The 22,117-nt window shown below is 42.7% G+C and overlaps 1 protein-coding gene and 1 long non-coding RNA gene across 2 annotated transcripts in view; one reads left to right on the top strand and one right to left on the bottom strand.

The window, feature by feature from the left end:
- The window catches only part of LOC126993497 (uncharacterized), a 68,046-nt gene that overhangs the window by 27,800 nt on the left and 18,129 nt on the right, over positions 1-22,117 (bottom strand). The window lies entirely within an intron of this gene.
- LOC126993494 (ovochymase-1-like) lies at positions 94-21,574 on the top strand. The gene is made up of 15 exons (XM_050852636.1): positions 94-219; positions 1,274-2,004; positions 4,106-4,218; positions 5,612-5,715; positions 6,587-6,714; positions 7,354-7,484; positions 9,119-9,188; positions 10,493-10,592; positions 11,228-11,337; positions 12,864-13,039; positions 14,585-14,725; positions 15,724-15,837; positions 16,676-16,812; positions 19,440-19,532; positions 21,103-21,574. Exons 2-15 carry the CDS (start codon positions 1,274-1,276, stop codon positions 21,190-21,192), a joined length of 2,238 nt encoding a protein of 745 aa, XP_050708593.1. The 5' UTR covers positions 94-219; the 3' UTR covers positions 21,193-21,574.

Below are 22,117 nucleotides of genomic sequence, written 5' to 3'. Positions count from 1 at the left end.
GGTATAAATAGGCTGACGGCTAGGCGGGGCGGCGGAGTGGTGGCTGCGAGTTCGTGGCCGCGAGTATTTCCAAGCATGGCCGCCCGTCCCGCCCCCGCCCGCCCCCGCCTCCTCCTCGTGTTCCCGCTCCTTTGCCTCCTCCTTTTCCTCCTTCCCTCGGCCTCCAGCTCCTCCCTCCGTGCCCTTCAACGAGACCGTGACTTGAGGGAATCGCTGGGGGTGAGTATTTATTATTATTATTATTATTATTATTATTATTATTATTATTATTATTATTATTATTATTATTATCATTATTATCATTATTATTATTAGTAGTAGTAGCAGCAGTAGTAGTACTAGTTTTTCTTAACATCATCATCCTCATCATCCTCATCGCCATGTTAGTATTCAGAACGAATGAGGCAAAGCGTTTTTTTTTTTTTTTCCTGGAGGGGGCGAGTGTCACTGGCTAACAATAATCTCTGCGAGCCGCCCTGAGTCACGAGCCGGGCGGCTGGTCAGGGAGTGGGCGGGGGAAGGAAAAGAAATTTCATTTTATTTGAAATGGAACACGTAACAACACACGACGGAAAACTATGACAACGATTTCAAGGAAGAGGAAAAAGAAGAAAATCTCTCTCTCTCTCTCTCTCTCTCTCTCTCTCTCTCTCTCTCTCTCTCTCTCTCTCTCTCTCTCTCTCTCTCTCTCTCTCTCTCTCTCTCTCTCTCTCTCTCTCTCTCTCTCTCTCTCTCTCTCTCTCTCTCTCTCTCTCTCGATCTATATATATGATGAAAATGTGGGAAAACGTATAATGTTACAAACGTTATAAAAAAATCCAACTTGCCATTAAAAAATCATACTCATCTAATAAAATTGCTATAAATAACACATGAGCATGAAAACTGGATCAGGGAAATAGCTTTTAGCGAGTCATTTATAAAATAAACAGAGCAAACAAAATTACTTTATATTCTTTTTAGAAAATATAATAATAATGAAAGCTGCGAGTGGTTATGACGCAGAAACATTAAGTTTACAAATTTAACAAGAAATACTTGAATATAACACATCTTGCTGTTTATCTATATTTCCTAAAATGATGTCTAGAAGAACGGTATAAAAACTCTTAACAAAAATAAACTAGAGAATCTCATATTGCAACGACGTCTATTTCAGGATTTATTTTCTCACAAACTTAAAAAAAAATCAAACAAATCTCTCTCTCTCTCTCTCTCTCTCTCTCTCTCTCTCTCTCTCTCTCTCATCTTTCCTTCTCGCTCTCCCTAACAGATGACGCGCCTTCGTGACAACGTAATGAGCGACAGGGAGAGGATGAAGGATAACAGCAAGGAGAAGGAGGGAATGAGCAAGGGGAAGGAGGAGATGGACAAGGGGAAGGAGACGGATGGAATGAGCGAGGGGAAGATTCCAATCAGACCCCTTTCCTCGAGTCCTTCCCTTTTCTACTCCTCAAAGGCTACAATTCCACTTGATTCCGCTTTATCTCCTAAACTTCTAAGGGCCCTTCGCGACTCCCTCTTACGGAATGTCTTGAGAGAGGAAGGGGACGAAGAGAGGGAAGATGATGATGATGATGAGGAGGAGGAGATGATGATGGAGGGGATGGAAAATTATGAACTGGATGATGAAAAGCTAAAGAAAGGAGTCCTAGATGATAATAGTGAAGGGGAGATGGGAATAGAAGAAAGGGAAGAAGAGGGCGAGAGGGGACGGAGGCCTGCGGAAGAACGGGAAGATGAAAACGAAACTCTAGTGATAATGGAAATAGGCATGGCACTACAGGAAGATGAAGAAGAAAAGGAAAAGAAGGAAGATGCAACGGAACAGAGAAGAAACGAAAGAGAAGTAGAACCAGAGAAACACACAGAGAAAGAACCTTTGATTGACACGGAAATAAACAGGATGGAAAGTGAAGAGGGCGAGAAGGCAGAGGACTCCAAGATGAGGTTTCGTTCCGCCTTCCGACGCCCCACAGTCCTCAACGTCCTCCATGACTTCAGGTGAGAACGAGGAACAGGTAGGTCGTGAAAATGTGGAAAATAGTGGAAAACGTAAAGTAGTCGACGTGTGCAAATATATAAATAAACAAATATATAACTTAATACAGATGAAAACACGTATGCATGCAACAACAACAGCAACAGCAACAGCAACAACAACAACAACTAAAATGCATACACAAATGGAGCAAACCGGGCTTGTCCCACTCCTACCCCATCCCCCCAAAACCCCCCCACACACACACACATACGAACACTGTGGTAAGCTATCGTGTTCTGATAATTCACTGAAACCGATGATGATAATGATAGTGAGATAATTCGGTTTGGTGTTAAGTTGCGGTCGCGTGATGCCGAAGACGGGGAGCTGTTGTGTGTTGGCTACCCTGAAAACAAGCGAGGAAGAGGATGGTGAAATGTTACTCTCCGGTGATTGACAATAGTGAAGAGGTAAAGAAAGACGGTGATGTATCGTTTTGGTGACGCATATTCTCTAGGACTATTTTTATATGAACATTACGTATCTTTTATGTTCTTGTAAATGCTGTCCTAGTCTATTATGCTTGCTTTAATGTACCATAATTGAAATTCACAAGACTACATGTAACTACGTAAGGCTAGCTGGTTGCGTTGACTAATAATATATACATAGCTGTCCTAAGGGTTGCCTGTTTTAGTTTCATACCTTTAATGCTCCGGTATCAAGTAACCTTAACAACTGTGCAAATGATCTTAGGGAGGTGTGTGTCCTATCATTAGTGGGGACAATGTAAAGGACAGATATTGAGAACTATAACAAGCACTTACCGGTCGTTGCTGCCCTGGAGGTGACACGTTGAACTAAGGGCCATATTCTTAAACGTTTCAGGGCTCACACACCCACATTTGATAAGGCTTTCGTAGGGGTTGTGGGTATTTCCATGGGTAGATTTATGACCCTGGTGGTAATATGACAAAGCTCCTGTACCATGGACGTGAAAAAACACTCGTGGGAACCTTTCTGATAACCTTTGTGGCATTTGGAAATATTTATTGTGAGAGGAGGGAGCGTCTAAGAATACCACCCTTAGTAAGCCACACCAGATCACTCACGCCTCGCCCCTTGCCTTACTCATGTATCCACGTCACCCACTTCACTTCAGTCGTGTGTTAAGCCCATCAGAAACAGCTTAGATTTCGTCCCTTCGTTTTTGCTTCGTTTCTTTGGTTGTCCTTGATTAGGCTGCATCCTGGATACTCCTTGCTCTCTAAACTCTCTCTAAACTTTGCCAAGTGGTCATTTCACTTATTGATTCACGTCTACACACACGAGAGGAACGAGCTCAGTTTGCCAGAAGAGAACTAGGGGTCAAGGATGCTCTCATTTTACTCCGCGCGTTGTGTATCCTTTCACTTTTTTCTTGTCTGGGTGCCGTTTGCTCCTCTGAATCACTTGCCTGTGCACACACGAAGCAAGAAACGAGTCCAGGCCCCCAAAAGATGAGTTAACGAGATAAACAACGGGACGCGCACTCACCAAGACCAACACAACGCTACGGTCTCGGTCGGTTCATTCGGCTCTGTACTGTTTATGAGTCTTGGGGATGACATGCGTGCCATACTGAAAAATTGAATTAATGAAGACGGTATGACAGTTTAGGGCACGTTCTTTCTGTAAGTGAGTGAAATGTGTTTACAAAGTATGAAGTGTAGGAAATACTGCTAAAAAAAATATAGAAAGGGCGTAACGAGGGAACTTGAGTGTTGTGGTTTTTCCTGTACTGCTAACGCTGATCTTACAATTATGAAACACAAAATAATACTGTATCTTTTCATTTGCTTTTACAGTTTTCAAATACCATGGACTTCTCGGAGAGTAAAACATTGGGTCATACTATAAACATATATTTTCGCTTTACCATTGACGCGATCTTTTAAATACTTTGAAGACAATTTTGACATATCATGGGCGTCTTGGAGAGCAGAAAGTTGGGTCATGGTATATACATTAATTTTCGCTTTGCCACCGACGATCACTTTAATGTCACAGCGTACTGAGGGCTGATCTGAGGTGGGCGTGATGCCGATTTGTATGTCAGGAGCATCTTTAACTGTGCTTCAGATTCCCGACGGTGCGGCGAGACGAGGCGGGGCTGGAGGTGCTGCAGGATGGCCAGAAGATGGACGTTAGACCGCTGCAGCTGCGACATGGGACGGGGAGCAGCGACGAGGACGGTGAGACATTTTTCGCTCGTATTCTCAGATGCTTTTGGGTCTCATAGCAAATACTCCCAAAGGCCACAAAGGAGTTCAATGTCTGCTCGAGTAGGACGTGGGCAGTATCCTGTAATCTCCAGAGTAAAGTCACGGATGCACACATTTTTTTTTTTTTTTTACAACAAAGGAGACAGTTCAAGGGCACAAAAAAGGAAGCAATAATAAAAAAAGCCCGCTACTCGCTGCTCCTAAAAAGAATCCAAAGAGGTGGCTGGTTTAATACTGGTTTAATGAAGCTAATATAATCGATAAAGGAACGGAGGTTGTAATAAGACGAGTACTTATATGACCCAATTATAAACAGACTTATCTATTTATGACATTTTGACGTGTTTCAAACCTCTTCATCATGACACGTAATTATAATCTCCAGTTCCTGAAGAGAATCACGTGGGCTAAGGGTAGAGCGGTGTTGCTTATCGGGAGAAGAAATCTAGCGAAAAATATGTCTTCCCCGTCTGGGCAAAGAAGAAAAAAACAGGGATCAAACGAAACGAGGGAGAAAGAAATAATGAGGAGGAAGTACGCGGGAAATCTGTAGCCACTTGATAAGGCGAAAGGTATGGCGAGCAATGAGCATAGACAGGTAATGACGAGCACACCAGGGTAGGAGAGGAGAAAAACAGCTAGGAGAAAAATATCTTTTTTTTTTTTTTTTTTTTTGCAAGTTGGGTAACATGTTTTCCTCACTGTTCTGTTCTGAGAAGAAATCTAACGAAAAATAGGTCTTCATCGTCTGGGCGAAAAAGAACAAAACAGGGATCTAACGAAACGAGGAGAGAGAGATAATTAAGAGGATGTACGCGGGAAGTCTGTAGCCACTCAATAAGGCAAGAGGCAAGAGAGGGTTTGAATATCAGTGGAGAGAGTTTGCTGTACTGTTTCGTTATTTAAAAAGCTATATGATGTGGGAGAAAGCGAAAAAATGGTAAATAAATGGAATGGGGGGTGGTCGAAAATAACGTAAAAAAAAGTTGGAAAAATAAAGAAGATGAATGACAATCCGGAATAGGAGGAGAAAAAGAGGAAGAATGCAAACTTAAAGAAAAGCAGAAAGATCTCAAGGACGGAGGAGGAAGAGAAGGAGGAGGGGGAACTGGATTAAAAATGGGAAAAAAAATAAAATAGGAAAGAGCAGTGAATAAAATTAATATATCATTGCACATAGAGACAAGATTAGTTCGCCTTTGAATCTGAGCCTAGCATAGAATTCATAAACCAGGATCACCTCATTTTCTTATATATTAGACTTTTATATTTTTTCCTATTTATTCGTCTACTCTTCTACTTCCTCCTGCTCTTTCTCCTCCTCCTACTACTTCTACCACTACTATAACTATTTCTAACACAGGGCGGGAGTGTGGTCGGGTCTTCACGGATTTGACCGGACTCATAACATCTCCAGACTTTCCGTTCAACTACCCCAACAACGCCCTGTGCAGCTATCAGATCTCGGTGAGTGTGAAGGGGGAGTGTGTGTGTGTGTGTGTGTGTGTGTGTGTGTGTGTGTGTGTGTGTGTGTGTGTGTGTTTCTGCCTTGTTCCAATTCTTTTCGCTGTTATTTGTATTTCTAATTCTCGGCGATCGTCTGTTGCTGCTATTTTCCCTTTTTCAAGTTTCTCGGTCTTACACAACCCATTTTATTTTCCATCGCGTCATTTTTCCCCTTATTTTACCAGTCAAGTAGTTTCATAATCATTCAATACATTTTACTGTTACTTTCCTAATTCATGGATCCCTCACCCTTTTAATCTTACTTCCTTTGTTTCACTCCTTTCTTCACTTTCTGCCCATTCCCCCTTTTGCCTACCCCTTCATTTAGTTTTTTTTATCATACCCTTTCTACCCTCTCTTTTCTCTCTTTTTTTTAATAATTTCTGCTCTCTCAGACTTCTCGCTACCCGTTTTCCTTTTTTTCTTTGCATACTTTCCCTTTATTCTTAAATCATTTTCATGAAGTAATAAGCACTCACTGTACGATAAATTTCATATTATATCAAGGAAATCAGTCCCAGAACCGCCCACCCCACGCCATAAGTACCTAATTTTACTAAACTTACCTAATCTAACCTAACCTAACCTAAGCTAATCTAACCTAACCTAATTTAACCTAACCTAACCTAACCTAACCTAACCTGACCTAACCTAACCTAGCCTGACCTAATCTAACCTAACCTAACCTAACCTAACCTAACCTAACCTAACCTGACCTGACCTGACCTAACCTAACCTAATCTAACCTAACCTAATCTAACCTAACCTAACCTAACCTGACCTAACCTGACCTGACCTGACCTAACCTAACCTAACCTAACCCACGTCACAGCTGCCGTCACAGTACACCATCGCCCTGGACTGCAACGATTTCTCCATCCAGCCGGGCGACAGGAATTGCGAGAACGATTACCTGTTGATTAGCCAGGACGGACAGGTGGAGGGCGAGGGCGTGACCAAGTAAGAGAGATGATGATGGTTATATTTTGCCCTTTATACTTTTGTTTTTTTTCTCTTTTTTTCTTTGTTATTTTTGTTTTCCCTCTTCGCCTGTTCCTCACCTCTCACTCCTCCGTCACTACCTTTTCTCTCTCTCTCTCTCTCTCTCTCTCTCTCTCTCTCTCTCTCTCTCTCTCTCTCTCTCTCTCTCTCTCTCTTACCCCACCTCTTACTTCTCTCTCTCCGTCTCTCACTTATTCCTCTCTCCTCCTTAACCTTACAACTCCTTCCACTCTCTCACCATCCCTTCTCTTCTACCGCTGACTCCTCTAACTGTTCTATCTCTCCTACCTCGCCTCATCTCTCACTTCTCTCCTTCTCTACCCCTTCTTTCCTCCCTCCCCTTACTTCTCCTTCCCCTCCCTTTCCCTCTCAAGAGACCTCTCCACCCGGAATTGATCTCTCTTCTGGCCTCTCGTTCTGTTTTCTTCTGTCGGAGCAGCGTCTAGAGGTCTTTTTTTTTTTTTTTTTTTTTACCCTTGAGCTGTCTCCCTCGCTATAAAAAAGAGGTACTATGGCAAAAAGACCCTCTACTCCTCTCTCCCTCACTATCCTTTCTCTCCTCCTTCACCTTACATTTCCCTCCCTCCCTTCTCTCAGGTACTGTGGCGACAAGGCCCTCTCCCTCTTCACCTCCACCTCCAACCTAACGCTGGTCTTCCATGCTGACAACTCGTACAGGTATAGAGGCTTCACCTGCAGGTACAGAGCCATGAACCCGGACGGAACAGGTAAGGAGACAGAAGGGGAGGTGAGGAAAGGGGAGTAGAAAGTGGGTAGAAAGAAAGGAAAGGGGACGGTGTGCGGAGATAGGCATGGTGGTGGTTGATGAGGGAAATAGAAAGTGATGAGGAGGAAAGGGAAGGGGAAAGTGGAGGGGATGATAGGTAGGGCGCTAGTTAAAGAAATAGAATAGAAAGTGATGGGAAAGAAAGGGAAGGGGAAAGTGGAGGGGATGACAGGTAGGGTGATGGTTAATGATGTGATATAGAAATCGACGAGGAAGGAAGGGAAGGGGAAAGTGGATGGGGGTGATAAGTAGGGAGCTTGTTAAAGAGGAAATGAGAAGTGAAGTAGAAGAAAGGGAAGGGGAAGGGAATGACAGGTAGGGGGATTTTTTTTTTTTTTACAAGGAAGGAAAGAAAGGGGAAAGTGGATGGGGGTGATAAGTAGGGAGCTTGCTAAAGAGGAAATGAGAAATGAAGTAGAAGAAAAGAAAAGGGGGAGGGGGAGGGGGTGACAGATAGGAGGATGTTTTTTTTTTTTTACAAAGAAGGAAGGGAAGGGGAAAGAGGATGTGGGTGATAAGTAGGGAGCTTGTTAAAGAGGAAATGAGAAGTGAAGTAGAAGAAACGGAAGGGGAAGGGGGAGGGGAGGGTCCTTTCCTCCCCTCTGCTCTGCCACACAGTCCCAACACCTATCTCTTCCTCTCATATGTAAGCTATAGGTAACATATGAGAGGAAAAAATAGGTGTTGGGACTGTGTGGCAGAGCAGAAATGACCTGGAGCCATAACCTAACCTGATCTGACCTGACCTGAACTGACCTGACCTGACCTGACCTGACCTAACCTGACCTGACCTAACCTAACCTGACCTAACCTAACCTAACCTAACCTAACCTAGCCTAACCTAAACTAACCTAACCTAACCTAACCTAACCTAACCTGACCTAACCTAACCTAACCTGACCTAACCTAACCTAACCTAACCTGACCTAACCTAACCTAACCTAACCTGACCTAACCTAACCTAGCCTAACCTAACCTGACCTAACCTAACCTAACCTAACCTGACCTAACCTAACCTAACCTAACCTAACCTAACCTAACCTGACCTAACCTAACCTAACCTGACCTAACCTAACCTAACCTAACCTAACCTAACCTAACCTGACCTAACCTAACCTGACCTAACCTAACCTAACCTAGCCTAACCTAACCTGACCTAACCTAACCTAACCTAACCTGACCTAACCTAACCTAACCTAACCTGACCTAACCTAACCTGACCTAACCTAACCTGACCTAGCCTAACCTAACCTGACCTAACCTAACCTAACCTGACCTAACCTAACCTAACCTGACCTAACCTAACCTAACCTGACCTAACCTAACCTAACCTAGCCTAACCTAACCTGACCTAACCTAACCTAACCTAACCAAACCTGACCTAACCTAACCTAACCTAACCTAACCTAACCTAACCTAACCTGACCTGACCTGACCTGACCTGAACTAACCTAACCTAGCCTAACCTAACCTGACCTGACCTGACCTAACCTAACCTAACCTAACCTAACCTGACCTGACTTAACCTAACCTGACCTAACCTAACCTAACCTAACCTAACCCCCCCCCCCTTAGGAGCTGTCCCCGCCGTCATCACCAACACCACCGAGGAACACCACACCGTCCTCTGCACCGGCCCTGGAAAGTAAGAGAATTTAATCGCTTATACACGCCTTAAAGAGATAATTGAATCCTCCTTTGTAGGCTTCAATTCTCTTCACAGGCGTAGTGCATAGAGAGGTCTTATTATCTATTTCATCTTTTATCCACGCCTCCCAGAAGGAATCGGACCCTTCTATGTGCATGGTAGACTTTATTATCTATTATGTCGTCTCCCATCTATTATACAAGCCTCCCAGAAAGCATTGGATCCTCCTTTTTGGGGCTTCAATCCTCTTTTACGGAACAGTGAAAAGTGGATTTTTATTATTTATTTCATCGCTTATACACGCCTCCCAGAAATGATGCAATCCTTTTTTATGGGGTTTCTTATGTCCGCTTAACTCTTTTCTATGGTCTTTACAGCGCACAGTGGGGTTTCATTTTATTTATTTTATCGTCTATTCAAATCTCCCAGAATTTTTTTTTTAACCTTTTTAGACCACTATCCTCTTTCCAGTAGCAGTGAAGAGTTTTTTTTCTTTCATCTATTTTTGTTTTGGTGCCTAAGAGTTGCCTCCTTTGATGTATAGAAGAAGTGCGTAATGCTTTCAAATTTTCAAGAACTGGATGTATATTCATAGTGTGTTAGGGCGCATCTTTTTCGACCTACTTTTGCTTTGCCTCAGAGCTGTCTTCTTTGATGTGGAGGAAAAACTGTGTAATGCTTCCGTTTTTTTGAGAATCGGGAGCGTTCTTATGTTGCGTGAATCTACATGTATGTGCTGAGAAAGGTCCCGAGTTCGGTCACACAAAGAATATCAAACAAATGCCCTGGAAAACATCATATTATGGACCTTTGATGTGGAGGAAAGCTGTGTAATGCTTCCGTTTTTTGAGAATCGGGTGCGTTCTTATGTTGCGTGAATCTACATGCATGTGCTGAGAAATATCCTGAGTTCGGTCACACAAAGAATATCAAACAAATGCCCTGGAAAACATCATACATCACCTTTTTAATTCGCTTTATCAAGAACGAATGGTGGAGAAGTTATATGTTTCTTTTTTCACTACCATTCACAATCTTCTCCTCTAGTAATTATGGTTATTGGAAGCTTCAAACACAACCTAAGTCATTCCTAGACGCTTGAAAACTCAAAATAGGTACTCCTGTCTACCTTGAAATATATAACACTCTCTCACAAACTTTGACATCTCTATATAAGGAACTCGATACTATCTAATTACGAGCACACCAACTCAATAGGGTGAAAAGGTAACCGAAAACAAGTCTCAAAATACTTGAGTATGGCTTGAAATATTACTTGACATCCATTTTTTCTCTCTCAGCGACGGGTGGGCTGGCAAGTGCGGGGTGTCGGGGGAGTCGGCGGCGGCGGCAAGGGTGGTGGGGGGCCAGCTGGTGAAGAAGCACGAGTTCCCGTGGATGGTAAGTATTAGTATTAGTATTAGTATTAGTATTAGTATTAGTAGTTGTTGATGTTGTAGTAGTATAATTGATTTTTACGAGCGAAAGAGGACGATAAAAAGAAAAATAGCGAGTGAGAGAGAGAGAGAGAGAGAGAGAGAGAGAGAGAGAGAGAGGGAGAGAGAGAGAGAGAGAGAGAGAGAGAATGTAATATGGACGTAAATCAGGCGAGAAGAAAAATTTAAGGCAATGAGGATGTAAATTTGAGAATGTAAACATATAGTGAATTATGCTAAAGAAATTGTGTCCCTCCTCCTTTCTCTATCCTTTCCTTTTCTTTCCCTCTATGCGGTCTTCCCTCAACTCCCTTATCTAACCCTTTTTGCCCTTCTTCATCCTTCCCCTTCTTTCTCCTCTTTCTCTTCTTGCTCCTCCTCCTACTGTTTTTTTTCTCTCTCTCCTGCATACTTTCATTTTTATCTACTCATTATCATTTTGTATCCATGCCTTTTCTCTTCCTACCGTTTTCTTTTCCTTTTCCTTTTCTAACATTTCCTTTTAATCCTTTTTGCTATTTCTTATTTCACTCTCCTGCATTCAACTTTATTTTTCCTTCGTTTTCTCCTCCTCCTCCTCCTCCTCCTCCTCCCGCGCAGGTGGCCGTGCTGAAGGTGTGTGGGAAGGAGGAGCAGCACTACTGTAACATCTGCGGCGGCACCGTCATTAGTCCGCGTTGGGTGCTGACCGGGGCCCACTGCGTCGCCAGGTGTGTGTGTGTGTGTGTGTGTGTGTTGCCCAGCCTGCGTACATTTTTTTCTTCTTGTATTCATTCTTTTTCTTGTCCTTTGCCGCTTGTTTGTTTTCTTAAATAAGCGCTCCCTGTTTTTGTTTTGTTGTTGTTTTCGTTTATCAAAGACCTCCGTTCCCTCTCTCTTTCCTCAGTTTCCCTCCATTCCCTCTGCCTCGCTCCTTCTTTCCCTCTCCCTCCATTTCGTCTCCCTTCCATCCCTCTCCCTTCCCTCCGTCTACCTCCTTTCTCTCTCCCTCCCTTCGTCTGCCTCCCATCTTCCTCCCTTCCCTCAGTCTCACTCCATTCTCTTTTTCTTTCCTACCTCTCTTTACTTTTCCTCTCTTTCTCCTCTGTATCCCTCTCCCATCTCTCCCTTCCCTTCGTCTCCCTCCACTGCCTCTCCCTCCCCTTTGTTTCCCTCCCATCCCTGTCACTTCCCTCAATTTCCCTCCATTCCCCTTTTCTTTCCTACCTCTCTTTACCTCTTTTCCTCTCCTTACCCTCTGCATTCCATCCCTATCCCTCCGTCTCCCTCACATCTCTCTCCCTTGTATATATCAAAGCTAAAGCTGTTTCTGTGTCCTGACTCTTTGTCCAGAATTCTATGCCCTCTTTGATTGCGGCTTTCTTTCCATGTAAACACTAGACCAAAATATTTATTTCCGTATCCTTCTTTGTCCTTTTTGATCGCAACCTTCTCTCCACGTACACAAAGAAACTTCAAACACTTTTCTTTCCCTTACAAGACCAAAACTTCTATTATCGTACACTTCTATGTCCTCTTTGATAGCAACCTTCTCTCCACGTACACAAAGAAATTTCAAACACTTTTCTTTCCCTTACAAGACCATAACTTCTATTGTCGTATCCTTCTGTGTCCTTTTTGATCGCAGCCTTATCTTCAAGTACACACAGAAACTTGACATCTTGGTCAGTATTATACATCAGCTATTTGTAAAGGTCAAATGGGGGTCAGTCGGGTTCTAATGAGTATTTCTTCAGGTTTATGGTACAGAAGAAGGGTCAAACTACCACCAGGGTCATAAAACTACTCTTGGAAATGCCCACAACTCCTACGAAAGCCTTGCCAAATATGTGTCCCTGGGCAACGAAATGTTTTACAATACGCCCCCTTATCTTTTCCTCCACAAGACCACGACATCTATTCTAAATTTGAGAATGTAAACATGTAGGTCATATTACAGACATATCGCCGCCCAAGAACACATATTTGACAAGGCTTTCATAGGAGTTGTGGGCATTTCCAGGGGTAGTTTTATGACCCTGGTGCTAGTGTGAGTCTTCTTCTGTACCGTGAACCTGAAGAAACACTCACTAGAACCCAACTGACCCCCTCTTTTGACCTTTAAAAATAGATGAAGTGTCCCTCCTCCTTACTCTATCCTTTCCTTTTCATTTCCTTTATGCTGTCTTCCCTCAACTTCCTTTACTAACCCTTTTTTTCCCTCCTCCATCCTTCCCCTTCTTTCTCCTCCCTCTAGCGTCCCGGTGGAGAAGCTCGGTGTCTTACTCGGGGACCACAACCTCTACACCCTCACGCCCTCGCAGAAGTTCTTCCTGGTGGGGGAAGTGTACATCCACCCGGACTTCAACACGCCCACACCCCTCAGCAGTGACCTTGCCCTTGCCTTCCTGCCCCAAGAGATGGCCTTCAATAGTGAGTTTTTGGAGGGAGGCTGTGTTGAAGAAGAGAGGTGGATGGGAGTGTCTTTTGGTGTAGTGAATATATGGTGTGTCTGTGTGTGTGCGTTACCATTGCTACTACTGTTGCTACTATTACTTCTACTGCTGCTCCTACTACTTTTACTACCACTACTACTGTCACGACTACATAATATCGCGGCACACGTAAGCTGCTTTTGTGAGTATAGAAGCTAATTTTTTATACCAAGTAAAACAACCTTTTATAAATTTAATCTACGCCAACATAGACTACAATAGCTCCCCCCCCACACACCGTTCCCCCCCTCACACATACGAAAGAAGCCTCATTAGAAGAAGAAGAAGAAGAAGAAGAAGAAGACAAAGACAAAGACAAAGACAAAGAAAGAGAAAAAAGAGGAAGAGAAGAATGCCCCCCTAACAACGACAACAACAACCGCAACAAGTACACCACCACCAACATTATTTATATTAGACATTAGGGTGACGATATTTAGATGTATTATTCATTGAAGGAGAAACTTAATAAATAGAAAGAATAAAAAAAAGAAAATATTAGAGAAAAACAAATATAGCTGGGTCAGACTACGGACTGTAAAGAAAGGAGAGAAACAAAATAACGAGGAGGAGGAAGAGAAAAAGGGGGAAAAAAATGATGGAAAGAAATATTGAAAGGAATCACAGGGGGAAGGAAAAGAATAAAGATGTATAGCACAGAAAAAGAATGAACGAGGAAGAAACGAAATAAAGGAAAAGGATAAAAGTGAAAACACCAACGGAAAAGAATACCAAGGGGAAAAGAGAGAGAGAGAGAGAGAGAGAGAGAGAGAGAGAGAGAGAGAGAGAGAGAGAGAGAGAGAGAGAGAGAGAGAGAGAGAGAGAGAGAGAGAGAGAGAGAGAGAGAGAGAGAGAGAGAGAGAGAGAGAGAGAGAGAGAGAGAGAGAGAGAGAGAGAGAGAGAGAGAGAGAGAGAGAGAGAGAGAGAGAGAGAGAGAGAGATGAAAAAATAGCAGCTTGCTGATGTAACTGAGTCATTACAGCTGTGTTATTTACAAAGATAAGTGTGATAACATTTTACGATACGAGAGAGAGAGAGAGAGAGAGAGAGAGAGAGAGAGAGAGAGAGAGAGAGAGAGAGAGAGAGAGAGAGAGAGAGAGAGAGAGAGAGAGAGAGAGAGAGAGAGAGAGAGAGAGAGAGAGAGAGAGAGAGAGAGAGAGAGAGAGAGAGAGAGAGAGAGAGAGAGAGAGAGAGAGAGAGAGAGAGAGAGAGAGAGAGAGAGAGAGAGAGAGAGAGAGAGAATAAAACACTACACGTCGAAATTGAATCTGACACTCCGCAACAACAAAGGTGGCACACACACACACACACACACACACACACACACACACACACACACACACACACACACACACACACACACACACACACACACACCTTTACCCTTTCCATATTTTACTTTTCTGCATTCCCCTATCCCTCCTCCTCCTCCTCCTCCTCCTCCTCCTCCTCCTCCTCTTTCTCCTCCTCCTCCTTTTCGCAGGATACGTGGCGCCCATCTGCCTGCCGCCCAGAGACTACGAGATCCTGGAACAACTCCTGCCTGATGTTACCCCACAGGACACCACCACCACCACCATCCCCACGACCACTGCTTCTGCGCGCCGCAAGAAAAGGGAAAGTGGTAAGGAGGCGCTTCTAGGACTTTCAGCTTAACTATCACCATCATTACCATCTTCATTACCACCATCATCACCATTGCAGTCACCATCATCATTACCACCACCGTCACTATGTAGCATTAATGGCATAAAGACTGTTATCATCACCATCACCACTATCTTACTCCTCCTCCTCCTCATCATCATCATCATCATCATTATCATCATCATTACAGCTATTATCATTATCTTATAGCGTTCGTCACCCATTTTCTTCGTTTTATCTTTCTACGTTTCCCATTTTCTTCATAATTAGTTTTCTATTTTTCCCTCCTCTTATTTGGCAACATTGGAAAAGAAATACGGAAAGTTAGTTGATTAAGGAGAGTGGGTCAAAAACTCTCCCTTTCCTTTTTAATCCTTGTGTTTCTCCTCCTTCATTAGCATTGCAATAATTCTTTCACTCTCTCCGTTTTCTTTCCTTTTCTAAACCTATTTCTATATCCTTCTTCATCTAATTCATTTATTATCTCACAAAGTCATTTCTACTCCTCCTAAATCTATCTTCCTCTCTTCGTTATTTTTTTCCTCGATCTGTTTATATATACTTCTTCATTACATACATTTACTATCCCACAAAACTTATTTCTACTTCTTCTTAATCTCCCTTATATTTCCTGTTCTTTTTCTACTTGACTGTGACGGAGATGGGCACCGAGGCCACGCATAGCTATAGCATATGCCTCTAACTTTACCTTTACTTAATCTTTCCTGCTCCACATTCCTGCAACTTTCCCTTCTTCATTACATTCATCTACTATCCTACAAAACTAATTTCTACGCCTTCATACCCTCTCATATATTTCCTGTTCTTTATCTTCTTTAACGTGACGGAGATGAGCACTAAGACCATGCGCAGTTATACCGTATGCCAACTTTACCTTTACTCTGTCTCTCCTTCCCTATCGTTCAGCCTTCTCTATACCTCACGATGTTTAACCTCACGTTGTCACCCCTTCAGAGTCTTCGGGGTGGCTGCGGCAAGAGGAAGCCACTGAGCCGGATCTCCAAGTACTACATGATACTCTGAATGGGAGGAACGTGTCTGTCTACGGCTGGGGCACCATTGATGACGGTGAATATGTGTGCTAGAGAGCCTACTGACGGGGTTATATACCTGTGTGTGTAAGGGATACTCAACCATGCACAATAACCATATACATAGAATCCAACTTCATACACTTAATTCCACGGACAAAACACTCCTAGTCACGTTCCTTTCCCTACTTTCAACCCATTCCAGTAAGAAAATAAGAGCATAAGAACACAAGAACATAAGTTGGGTCGTATTACTAAGCATTTCGTCGCCCAAGTTCACATATTTGACAAGGCTTTCGTAGGAGTTTGGGCATTTCCAGGAGTAGTTTTATGACCCTGGTGGTAGTCTAGCCCTTCGTCTGTACAATGAACCTAAAGAAACACTCATTAGAACCCGAGTGATCCCCTCTTTGACCTTTAGAAATAGCTGATGTGAGAAGCGAAAGTATCTTATAATACCGACCAAGGAGTCTGCAAGAGGCCGGTAGTGTACAAGGCAGCTCCTGTAAACCCAACCCCACCTAACCTCACTATCCATGAATTTACAAGCACATACACTCTTTCGACAGATTTTTTAAACGTCGTATTAGCATTTATTAATAGTTCTGTGGCTAGTTTGGCTTTTTAATTCCCCTTTTGGTGCGGGGCTAGTTAGAAGTGTTGACATATTACAAAGTCAGTCCTAAAAAGTGGTATAAAAAATCAACAACATCAACTAACTATGCCTTGAAAAAACGGGTCAAAATATCACCCACGTTATTGATAGTGAATATATATACGACGTTTAAATAGTCCCCGTTTCACACTATACCATTCCTCTAACCACCCTTCCCACCCACACAACCACACACTCCTCCACTCTCCTCCCTGCGCAGATGACACTCCGGCCCAACAGCTTCGAGGGGTGACTGTGGAGATTCTGGACAACTCCGTGTGTCGTGATTACTACGGCGACCTCGTGAGAGACTCCATGATGTGCTCCTCTGGTGAAGGTGGCAGCGGGCCGTGCAGGGTGAGTGAAAAGGACAAAGAGGGAGATAGAGAGGCAGGGTTTGAGAGGGAGGCATTGGGTGGGTTAAGGGAGAAGGTGAAGGGATGAGGCGCAGGGGGAGTTTTATGAGGGCTGGGAGGGAGGTAACGAGGAAGGGTTTAAGAGGGAGGTGTAGGGATGAAAGTGAGGAAAAGAGGAGGAAGACAAGGTTAACAGTAGAGGAAAGAAATGGGAAACAAAGGGAAGGGAGGGGACGGAAAGAGGAGGGAATGGATTGAAAGGAAAGGATGGAAAGGAAGGAAAGGGAAGGGAAGGGAATAGAAAGGAAAGGTAAGGGAATAGAAGGGAAGGGATGAGAATGGAAGGGAAGGGAAGATAAGGGAAAGGAAGGAAAGTGAGGGGAAGAGAAGTGAAGTGTAGGAAAGGAAAGGGAGGGGGTTGAAAAGGAAAGAAAGTGAAGGGAAAGGGAAAGAAAGGAATGACAAGATAAGGAAAGATAACAGGGGATAATATCATAGAAGAAAGAGAAAAAGAGAAAAACAGGTGGGTAGCTTAATATAAAAGAAAGAATCCACTACCCAGACAACACATCCCATCTTCACCTTCTCCCCCCTCACGACCACACACAATAATCATGAGAAATATCACTACCACGACTTATATTTTTCCCAGCGTTCCTCAATAACACCTGCGACCATACGAGGCAATAATGGCGCGCAAAAACAGGCACACCAATATATCCTTCCCACAACTTTGCTAATTAACTGGATACCTGACAACGCTACTTTCCAGAACCACAGGTAAAAGAAAGAAAAAAAGTGGATAGAGGAAGGGAGACAAAGGGAGACAAAGGGAGAGAGAGAGAGAGAGAGAGAGAGAGAGAGAGAGAGAGAGAGAGAGAGAGAGAGTGTGAGAGAGAGAGAGAGAGAGAGAGAGAGAGAGAGAGAGAGAGAGAGAGAGAGAGAGAGAGAGAGAGAGAGAGAGAGAGAGAGAAACCTAATTTCGTGTAGTTTAGAGAGATGGAAAGATACAAGGAGACTGAGAGGAAGGAGGAAGGAGATAATAGGAAAGAGGAAAGAGATAAAAAAGGAGAAGTGGGGAGAAAATAAGAAAGAGGAGGAAGGAGAGAAGGAAGGAAGTGATGAAGGGAGAAAATACTTAAGAGAAGGAAGGAGAACGGGATAAAAAATATTGACAAAATGAGAAAGAAAAAATAAGAGAACCGGAGAAGAGGGTCAACAGAGGTGGAGGAGACAAGGAGAGATAAAAAGGAGAGATAAAAAGGAGAGAAATGAGGGTACGCTGAGGGACACAGAGGAGTCCAAATGACGGGAAAAAAGGAGAGGAAGGAAAGGGTTAAAATACAGAGGGACCCGACTAGGAGGGGAGGAGGAGGAAGAAAAGTAAGAAGACGAATGGAAAGAAAAGGATGAAAATGGAAAAGAGAAATAAAGGAATATAAAGAAAAGGAGAAAAATGAAAAAGAGAAAGAAGAGGAGGAAGAGAAAGAGGTTTAGAAAGGAAGGAGAGGAAGAGGAGGAAGAAAGGGAAGAAGACGAATGGAAAGAAAAGGATGAGAATGGAAAAGAGAAATAGAGGAATATGAAGAAAATGACGCAAAATGAAAAAGAAAAAGAGGAGAAGGAGGAGGAAGAGGAAGAGGAGGAAGAAAAGGAAGAAGACGTATGGAAAGGAGGAGAAAAGAAAAGAGAAACAGAGGAATATAAAGAAAAGGAGCAGAAAGGGAAAGGGGAAGAGGAAGAGGAGAAGGAGAAGGAGGAAGAAAGTGGTTTTAGAAATGGTGAAAGGAGGAAAGGAAGGAAGAAGAGGAGGAGGAAGAGGAAAAGGAAGAAAAGACGAAGAATAGTAATAAAAAAGGAGAAAGGGAAAGAGGAATCAAGGAGTAGAAATTTGAAGCAGAAAGAAAAAGAGGAATGTGAGGAGGAGAAGAAAAAGAAAGAGGTTTAAAAATGCTGGAAGGAGGAAAGGAAGGAAGAAGAGGAAGAGTAAGAGGAAGAAAAGACGAAGAATAGTAATAAAAAAGGAGAAAGGGAAAGAGGAATAAAGGAGCAGAAAGAAAAGAAGCAAAAAGAAGAAGAGAAATGTGAGGAGGAGAAGAAAAAGAAAGAGGTTTTAGAAATGCTGGAATATACAAAAAGTGAAAAAAATAAGAGAAAATAAAACAATAAAGAACAAAAACAATAAATATAAATAAACCGGCGTCCGCACAGGCATTGTTAGTGGCTATAATTAGAAAGCTATTACTTCCACAACAACTGTTTCAATCACCGCACAAACTAATCACGTCAGTCGGTTAAACATTTTCAGCTTTACGTGGGAGGTGGGTTTTTTTTTTTTTTATCCGCAGCTTAATTAACGCAAACGAAACATTGTCAAACTAATTAACTTTGGTGAATCGTCAATCAAATCCCCTTGGAAAGTTAGTCGATAAAAAAAATATATGTGGCGCCACCCAGCACAATGACACCCACTCACCCACCCACCCACCCACCCACACCCACACAAAGACGCAGACAAAACAGGTATGACATAATTAACTTAAGTATTCAGGTAAATTAATTGAGTGTGAGAACAGTCTACATCGTCTCACTACTACTACTACTACTACTACTACTTCATTCCCCCAGGGTGACAGCGGCTCCCCTGCCCAGCTTAAAATGACTGACGGCCGCTGGGTTCAGGTGGGAATTCTGGCCTTCGGTGCTGCCTACGGGTGCCAGGTGAGTGTGTGTGTGTGTGTGTGTGTGTGTGTGTGTGTGTGTGTGTGTGTGTGTGTGTGTGTTATTATTTTGTTTTGTTGTCAAAGTCATTATAATCTTCAATGGACAATAGAAGTATTATCATTATCATCATTATTATCATTATCATTAGCGCTACAAATAATCGTGATATTGATAACGTTCGTCTTAGGTAAATTAGGTAAAATTCAAGAACACATTCATCACATCGTACAGACGGCGAGCGAGACATGACGCACTAAAGCGATTCACACATCTCAGAACGATATAACGTATTTTCGCCTTGACGTTATCAGACACCGCAAATGCTCTCGTGTTGGGTCTGTACGTATTAAATTCTTCTTCCGTTCATGATGTCATTTGTCGGATTTCGTGCACCCTTTACGTCCATTCACCGTTCTCTCATGCCGCTGTCAGGCCCAAACACAAAACAATATCATTACTGTATTCACTGTTTATTTATTTTTAAGTTATTGTATTTCAAAGTGCGGGTCGTTCACATTTCAGCCTGGAAGAATTTTGCATCGAAGTACCATAAAAAAAAAATCAGTGCACTAACGAATACAAAATATATAGAAGCTGCAAGTAAAAGAATCAAGTAATGCAGTTTGTTCGTAAGAGTCTTCCTAAACTGTTGGTGGACTGACACTTCACCGTCTTTTTCCAGCACCGAATATTCCGTTTTTTCTGCATGGAAGCTCCGTCTGTCCGTCTGCCATGTCATTATCACATTCTTTTCTCGCTAAACGTTCTCTCTCTTTACTAAACAGTCATGACACCTCATCATTGCATTCCTTTCCTAACTGCTTTTCAATATCTCCATCTCAAACGCTCTCCAATAATACACCTTTTCCTGTGGGCAAGGTTTATCTGCCGTCCTTGTCAAATAACTATCACATTCTTTTCTCCCTAACTCTTCTATCTATTTCTTTAACACTCAAGGCATCTCACCATTGCATTGCCTTCCCCCCTGGTGTTCAATATCTGTATTTAAAACCTTTCCTTCACTTTCTCGTTCCCCATACCGCCTGCTCTTGTTGATTCCTCAGATATCCCTTGACAGGTTCGCTTCCAATAATTGCTGTCACTTCCAATTAGGTAAGAAAGACCTTCGTTGCTCCAGTCGCCTGTCAATCTGATTTTCGCCTTTCAGGACCAGACACTTCAATTGACATGTATGGCGTTAAGATGATTCGATAACTTCACCTCATCCCGGGCATTATTCTTATTCTTATTATCTCATCTAAATCTCTTTCTTTCTTCTTCCCTTTCCTGCTTTCCCTTCCTCCTTCCCTCCCTCCTTCCTTCCTTTCTTCCTCCATTCTACCCTCGTTTCTTCCTGTACTCTTACTCTCTCTTTCTTTCTGAACTCAATTATAAGTGACGGTTAACATTATTCTGCTGTCCTCCTTTCCTTATTACTATTATTATTATTATTATTATTATTATTATTATTATTGGCAACATTCTCATTCTCATCATCATTACTATTCATATATTACTCCCTTCATTATTGTTTTCATTGCGCTTATTTTTATGCTCTCCCCTGCAGGCTGGCTACCCCTCAGGCAACGTCCTCCTGCCCCCTTACATGAACTGGATCGAGGCAGTGACTGATTTCGACTTCGGATCCTACTACTAAGACGCCCTCCCTTCCTCTGTGTCCATCCCTCTCCACCCTCTCAACCTCTCCGCTCTCCACCTTCACAGCCCCTTCTTATAGTCCTCCCTCATTGTCCCCGCATCAAAAGGTGACAGGATGAGCGGGACGAGAAGGGGAAGGAAAGGGATAGAGTAGGAGAGGAAGGGAGAGACAGGGAAGGGATGGAGAGGAGTGAAAAGGAATGGTTGGGGTGAGATGGCGATGAGTCTCGGCTTTGTCTTCCCGAGCAGTAATTTTTTTTCTTCAATCAAACAAGGAACAGAAGGACCGGAAAATGTCAAGAGAAGGCAGGACTAATTCTAGCGATGATATACCTGAGTGTGCTTTCGTGTGTACATTTTGAATAACAACTATAATAAGTATATGGAGTTTATTTTTATCATTAAGCTGCACTAGTTATCTATTTACTTATTTATTTATTTTCTTAAGCTCATAAATATTTACCTGGGATTTAATTGTTTATTCTAGGCTTCGTATTATAATCTACACATATTATTTTCACTCTGAAGGACGTAAACTAAAGGCAAGAGATATCAAAATAAATACTAGGAAGTTTTTATTACTGCAAACTCTTCTCTCTACAAAATGCAAGTTATTTTATTCTAATCAGAGCTGTGGATGAAATACAAACAAACTATTTTGCTTATTTTCCACTGAGAAGAAGCCGTGAACGTTTCTTTAAATAAATTTCATCTGCAAACGTAAATATAACCAGAATTTTGCCCGGAATCTATTTTCTATGAGCCTTCCTTTTCACCACGCCAGTAAGCACACACACACACACACACACACACACCATCTCCCCCCCCACCTACCCCATACACAGCTACCCTCCCCCCCCCAACACACACACACACACACTGCACCGAGGAGAACTTACTGATAAAGACTGGCAGCGGAGACG

Source organism: Eriocheir sinensis, unplaced genomic scaffold (genome assembly GCF_024679095.1).
Source record: "Eriocheir sinensis breed Jianghai 21 unplaced genomic scaffold, ASM2467909v1 Scaffold621, whole genome shotgun sequence".
Taxonomy (NCBI): domain Eukaryota; kingdom Metazoa; phylum Arthropoda; class Malacostraca; order Decapoda; family Varunidae; genus Eriocheir; species Eriocheir sinensis.
This window is presented reverse-complemented; position numbering and strand designations above follow the sequence as displayed.